Below are 7,500 nucleotides of genomic sequence, written 5' to 3'. Positions count from 1 at the left end.
TACAAACACAAACACAGACATGCATGCACACACACCCACATAAAAACATTTGAATACACACGCATACACACACACACAAATAAAATCCACACAAAGAAAGCACAAAGACAGACAGTCATGTACACACAGACACACACACATGCTTTCAACACACACACACACCCCTAAAGCCCCTCTCTCCACAGTGCCCCCCCCCCCCACCCACCCACCTTGTCGGCCACCTGCTGGGCGGCCTCCCTCTCCTCCTGGATCTTCTTCTGCTTCTCGATGGCCACGTCGGGGTTCCCCGCGGCGTGCGCCTCACGCTCCCGCACCAGATGCTCCCGCCGGCTCACCTTGTGGTACGCGCTGCGGGCCTTGTCCAGCTGTAGGGACACAGACAGGGGCGGGTTGAGGTGGTCATGGGCCCTAGGCTACTATTAGGGGGGGGCCCCCTTCCTGATCACGCAGAAAAAATAACCCCATTTAATAAATGGACTGCATTTATAAAGCGCTTTCCTAACCAGTGGCCACTCAAAGCGCTTTACAATACTGTCAAACATTCACCCGTTCATGCACACATTCACACACCGACGGCGGTGTCAGCCACGCAGGGCGACAGCCAGCTCGTCAGGAGCAGTCAGGGCGAGGCGTCTCGCTCAGGGACACCTCGACACTCAGCTGGGAGGACCCGGGGATCAGCTGGGAGGACCCGGGGATCGAACCAAAAAACCTCCTGAGCCACATGCCGCCCGAGATCCTGAGAGAAAGTTTTTGCTTCCTCTCTTGATCCCATGGAACAAGAAGGCATTGTAAGCGTCCCGATCTGAACGGCGCAGAACGCCCGCGTTCAACCGCGGTATTAATAACAACCTTCGCCGTCGGGTCCGACGCGAACCCCCCTCAAGGCGAACGGAGAATTAGCAAAGGCGTACGGTCATGGATAATGCATCGTCATTCTGGGGAGACGCGAGGCCAACTTCTTAACAAATAAATGTTTGAACGCATTCAGGGGCTTCGACTGGCGTCTGGCAACATTGAGCGGTCTGGCAGTCGACAGCCGCGGCGGTCTGGCCCCGACGCGATCGTTATCTGGCATGAAGGAGTTTGGTTTTGCTTGGACAACTTGTCCTCTTTCCAGGGGTCGCCCCGGCATGCTAATGAAGGAAAACCCGCCTTCCTGATCCGAGGTGGGAGCCGAGGTCCGCCCGGGCGTTAAGGACAGATGTCTGAGGCCACGCTGGGTGAGTTCCCCTCAGCGTGAGAGGCCGAAGCACTGGCCGCATTGTAGCGGGACTGCTGAGTCCAGACTGGTGCGGCTTAGGGTAGCTTAGCCGGTTCGCTCAGGTAGACACTGCAGGGATACTGTGTGCCTAACTGTACCTGAACCCAAGTGCCCCCACGTTACACACCAGCAACGCATACACAGTAAGTTCCGACAGGACCAACTATTAAAGGGGTGATATTGTACCACCAGGTGTGAGTGTGATTAGCTGTTACAAGCCGTTTGAAAACCTGCCCTTCCCCTGTGCCTCGGTGACAAGTGGGCGCTTCCACTTGTCTACCTAAATGTTGCTTATCTAGCCACCATACATCTATGTGGACATGCCCACCTGTGATGCCACTAAAACACAGGAAAAGGCAGATTTACAAACAGCAAGTAATGGATATACCAGGGCCATAATCTAAATATAGAAGTTTGATGTTGTGAGTCCATGACTAGCATAAGAATATGAACCCATTAGTCATCTGGAAACATAAAGAAATATATCCATAGCCCAATCTGCGGCTGGTATTGTAACTCAAACACAATTTCTACATATTGGCATTTGCAAAAATCCATGTGGGTGAAAAAAAGGCCTTTCTGCTTCGTAGCCACCACGGATTCGGTGGTAATGTATTTGTGGCCGTGCACAGTGGGGGGTTCCCCTGGCTCTGTGTTTAGCTCACAGCAGCACCCCTTTCACTGGGAGAGCACCAGCACAGAGGGGTCATGGTTCACGGTGACGGCCGCTTCCTTAACCAAGCCCCCGGCCAACCAGAGCATCAGATACCGTTCGATCGGGCGTCCTCTCCATCCGTCTTGTCCGACAGGGCGACTGCGGCCCGCCTGCTGACCAGACCTCACGCACCGCGGCGGGAGCATCACATTCCCCTTAACCCTAAATGGTTGCTTCAAGGTAGGGTGTGAATAGGGTGACGCAAAGAAAAACACCCGCCCGAAAAAGATCTCCTCTTTGGGTCGATAACGTAAAACTCCTGCTGACCGGGGGGGAGGTCATTTTTTAATTATTAGAATAAGTAAATCTATGCCGGTAAAATAAATAAAAATGGCTTTGGATAAAAACCCTGCCATAAATAAATGACGCTATATAGATAATACGTATATACATATGCCAATATGCATATTGTCTATAAATTTGTCAACATAGCTCCAAGGACTACTTTGATTAGTTCAATTTTTATTACAGTATTGCACATTTATTTATATCAGGGGGCATATGTTTCCTGGTTTCCCAATACATCTGGCATGAGGAAATAAAAGTCCCCTGAAATAAATGAATATTGAATCACGATATAAAAGTCCCCTGAAATGAATGAATGTGGTAATATGAAGCAGAAAATCCCCTGAAATAAATAAATGCAGCCCTTTGAAAAACATCCTTTAAAAGCAAAATATAATTATTTAAACTTTATTAGCTCATTTATATATATAAAAGTATGTATATGGATTTATCGCGTCGTTAAATTATTTCAGGATTTATTTCGTAGCCATATTTTCTCAGTTAACTATTTTAAATCCTCCTAATTGACCTAAATGGCTTCCCGTACCGGGGCCGTATGCGCTTGACGTTACTAACTCCTCACTCGTCCCTGACCACGTACTGACTGCCTCCAGGACTTCTGTGATTAAGCCATTACTCAAGAGAACAAGCCTGTCTCAGGAGGCACTCAGTCAGCAACTATACACCAGTTTCCACTTCTTGAAAGGGTCGTGGTCTAATCAAATCATTAGTCATTTAACCAATAATACAGTATCCAGCATGAGTAATTTGCACTGAAACTGCTCTGACGAGGGTGTAGTATATTAGCTCGCTATCGATAGCGACAAGCTACCGCTAGATCTCACTGCTTCTCTGCGTTCGTCAAAGTGAAGTGGGAAATACTTCCTGACCGGCCCGAAAATTACGTTACCGTGGGAGACCCTGCAACTCTAACCTCGGATAAATCCTATCTTTAGGATTTAATGCAATTTCTGAATATTTAGGGTCGTGAAGTCACAGCACATGGGGCCACAGAAAACACCCGCACACACATCAACACACTCGCACGCACACATACACATTGACATACTCACACACGCCCGCACACACCACCATGTGCAAGGCGTGAAAGAGCCGAATGCACCAGCTCACTGAACTTCACTTCAAGTCAATATAACTTTATTGTCCCACGGGGAAATTTGTTTTGGACTCCCGCTGCTCATGCTGCAGTTAAAACACAACAGACTCAGCCGCCGCCCTCCCCCACCGACAACAGCATAACAAAATAGTGCAACAACCAAAACAACAACGCAACTGTATAATAGTCAGGAAAACTTCAAACACGAGAGATCCAGGGCACAAAACTGGATTATCTTTCAGCACATTGAGGGGTTTTAATCGATGCAAAACGCTAAATGGACTGCATTTATACAACACTTTCCTAACCAGTGGCCACTCAAAGCACTTTACAATACTGCCTCACATTCACCCGTTCATGCACACATTCGCACACCGACGGCGTTGTCAGCCACGCAGGGCGACAGCCAGCTCGTCAGGAGCAGTCAGGGTGAGGCGTCTTGATCAGTGACACCTCGACACGCAACTAGTCAGACTTTTATTCACTGATTGCCCAATGTATCTGGCATGAGGACATAAAAGTCCCCTGAAATAAATGAATATTGAATTATAAAATAAAAATCCCCTGAAATAAGAAGAATTCGAAAAATCTGCCGAAATAAATAAATGCGTCTTTTTGACAAACATCTAACACAAATAAAATATAATTTATTTTATGAAATAATAAAATAATCTATTAATTTACTTTATAAACTCATGGTTGGAGTCGGCATGGAAACGATACCTACCTTCTTAAGCCCTTTGGCCTAGGGCCCTACCTTCTTAAGCCCTTTGGCCTAGGGCCCTACCTTCTTAAGCCCTTTGGCCTAGGGCCCTACCTTCTTAAGCCGCTTGGCCTGGGGCCCTACCTTCTTAAGCCGCTTGGCCTGGGGCCCTACCTTCTTAAGCCCTTTGGCCTGGGGCCCTACCTTCTTAAGTCGCTTGGCCTGGGGCCCTACCTTCTTAAGCCGCTTGGCCTGGGGCCCTACCTTCTTAAGCCGCTTGGCCTGGGGCCCTACCTTCTTAAGCCGCTTGGCCTAGGGCCATACCTTCTTAAGGCGCTTGGCCTAGGGCCCTACCTTCTTAAGCCACTTGGCCTGGGGCCTTACCTTCTTAAGCCGCTTGGCCTGGGGCCCTACCTTCTTAAGCCGCTTGGCCTGGGGCCTTACCTTCTTAAGCCGCTTGGCCTGGGGCCATACCTTCTTAAACCGCTTGGCCTAGGGCCCTACCTTCTTAAGCCGCTTGGCCTAGGGCCATACCTTCTTAAGCCGCTTGGCCTGGGGCCTTACCTTCTTAAGCCGCTTGGCCTGGGGCCATACCTTCTTAAGCCGCTTGGCCTAGGGCCATACCTTCTTAAGCCGCTTGGCCTAGGGCCCTACCTTCTTAAGCCACTTGGCCTGGGGCCTTACCTTCTTAAGCCCTTTGGCCTAGGGCCCTACCTTCTTAAGCCGCTTGGCCTGGGGCCCTACCTTCTTAAGCCGCTTGGCCTGGGGCCTTACCTTCTTAAGCCGCTTGGCCTGGGGCCATACCTTCTTAAGCCGCTTGGCCTGGGGCCATACCTTCTTAAGCCGCTTGGCCTGGGGCCTTACCTTCTTAAGCCGCTTGGCCTGGGGCCATACCTTCTTATACCGCTTGGCCTAGGGCCCTACCTTCTTAAGCCGCTTGGCCTAGGGCCATACCTTCTTAAGCCGCTTGGCCTGGGGCCTTACCTTCTTAAGCCGCTTGGCCTGGGGCCATACCTTCTTAAACCGCTTGCCCTAGGGCCCTACCTTCTTAAGCCGCTTGGCCTGGGGCCATACCTTCTTAAGCCGCTTGGCCTGGGGCCATACCTTCTTAAACCGCTTGCCCTAGGGCCCTACCTTCTTAAGCCGCTTGGCCTAGGGCCATACCTTCTTAAGCCGCTTGGCCTAGGGCCATACCTTCTTAAGCCGCTTGGCCTGGGGCCTTACCTTCTTAAGCCGCTTGGCCCAGGGCTTCTGAGCGCGTGCGAAGCCGGTGCCGAAGTCCTGGGACTCCTTGAAGCCGCCGAAGAACTTCTTGTGGAAGCTCTCCTTCTGCCAGCTGCGCACGCGGTCGCCGTCCTCCGCCACCAGCGAGCGGCACATGGAGGAGTGGTAGGAGGCAAGGCGATCTGCCGAGGACAGGAAGCACTTCCACGCCTTCAGCAGGGAGCCGTACAGCGGGCCTGAACACACACACACACACACACAATAAACACGGGCGCACACACACAATGCACACACAGAATAAACAACACGGGCACACACACACAATGCACACACACACACAATAAACACGGGCGCATACACACACACAATACACAACAAGGGCGCACACACACAATGCACACACACACACAATAAACACAGGCGCACACACACACACCGAATAAACACGGGCGCACACACACAGTGCACACACACACACACACACATTATAAACACGGGCGCACACACACACACACAATAAACACAGGTGCACACACACAATGCACACACACACAAACACATTAAACACGGGCGCACACACACACAATAAACACAGGCGCACACACACAATGCACAAACACACACACACACACACACACAAACACAAGGCACACGTGTGAACACTCTCTGTGTGAACACGCACACAGAGACATGAACGCACACACACACACGTGTGAATACGCACACAGAGACATGCACGCACAAACACACACACACACACACACAAGGCACACGTGTGAACAAACACACACAGAGACATGAACGCACACACACACACACACAAGGCACACGTGTGAACACGCACACAGAGACATGCACGCACACACATGCGCAAGTGCACCGGTCTGACCAGAGCCAAGGACTCAAGCCGAGGACCGGATTCTCCCGACATGGAAGGGATCTGCCAGTTTATTTAACTGTTGGATCACTTTGTTTATCGCTTAACCATTGACAAATGAAGCTGTGAACATAAAGTAAGAGGCCAACGGCTTATGTTTTACTATCTAAGTGGCCTGAGGGGAACAGATATGTAAATACTCGTAATTCACCCCCCAAGGAGTCCTGCCGGCAGTCTAGGGCCTAGCTAACGTGAATGGATGAACTCCGATTTTATGTCCGCAACAGCGTTGGTGTTGGCGATAAAGTTACAGAGGTACGACATTAGTTAAGGAATATGGTTATTTTTATTTTGAGGTATAATGTTTAAAACAGTGTTGGGTCATGGATGTTACTGATGATACTTTTTCTACTGCCGATGTTCACGCCGTTAAAAAGATGTGATGTTTAAATGTTCGTCAGGATGAAACGGCCCACCGAGTCCATCCATCCAGGGAGCCTGTCTCTATAAATCGTTTCCCCCCCCCCCCCCCTTCATTTTCCTCTGACTCATCTTCAACATCAAACACTGGGGTTGTGCAACGAATAAACATCAGGGCGGCGCATCATTCGCTTGCCAGTTCCTCCAATGCCTCCCTCCCTACCTCACTCGCTTCCTAAACAGAGGACTAAAAAAAAAGGACTGGTCACTTAATAAGAATCCGGGAATTCACATTAACATTGAGGGCATTTATCAGACGCTTTTAACCAAAGCGACTGACAATAAGCACATTTGTCAGAAGAAAGAGAAACAACACTACATCGCTGTCGGTGCAATGAGGATGTTCACAGACCCAAGTGCCAAGCACTAACCATCACTAGGTTAACCCATTCCCCGCATACAACAGAGATAGCTAGGATAAGACGCTACACAATGCTAAGTAAAAGTACTGTTTTTAAGTGCAAGTGAGGAATGAGTGAATGGGTGAGGGAATGAGTGAAAAAGTGAGAGATTTGGAACACGGCCCCCCTCTCTCTCCTCTCGATTCGGGAACACAACAGCGCAGGAATGCCGTGGCTCACGGTCGCAGTCCGCAGCCCCTTTTTGGGAGATGTTGGCGGGGCCGCAGTACTCACTGGAGTCCACCAGGGGCCTCCACTTGTTGCTCCACTCGGCGAGCTGCTGGGCGTACTGGCGCTCCACACGGGCCCTCTCCTGGAAGCACGCCACGATGTCATTACACGCCTGGAAGGAGTCCTCCGTCCGCTTGACCGTGCGCTGGTAGTTCCCAGGCTGGAAGGACACACACACACACAGAAAGAGACACACACACACA

At 50.4% G+C, this 7,500-nt stretch overlaps 1 protein-coding gene across 1 annotated transcript in view; it reads right to left on the bottom strand.

The window, feature by feature from the left end:
- Positions 1-7,500, bottom strand: part of LOC307082416 (protein kinase C and casein kinase substrate in neurons protein 3) — a 19,388-nt gene that overhangs the window by 4,978 nt on the left and 6,910 nt on the right. The window contains exons 3-5 of the mRNA XM_079745975.1: positions 7,301-7,457; positions 5,309-5,544; positions 210-365 (exon numbers count right to left, since the gene is read on the bottom strand). Coding sequence (XP_079602101.1) covers positions 210-365; positions 5,309-5,544; positions 7,301-7,457 — 549 coding nt within the window. The remainder of the gene's footprint in view (positions 1-209; positions 366-5,308; positions 5,545-7,300; positions 7,458-7,500) is intronic.

Source organism: Pollachius pollachius (assembly GCF_949987615.1).
Source record: "Pollachius pollachius genome assembly, chromosome: 11".
Lineage (NCBI taxonomy): Eukaryota > Metazoa > Chordata > Actinopteri > Gadiformes > Gadidae > Pollachius > Pollachius pollachius.
Note: the sequence above shows the minus strand (reverse complement) of the source record. Positions and strands in the feature narration are given on the sequence as shown.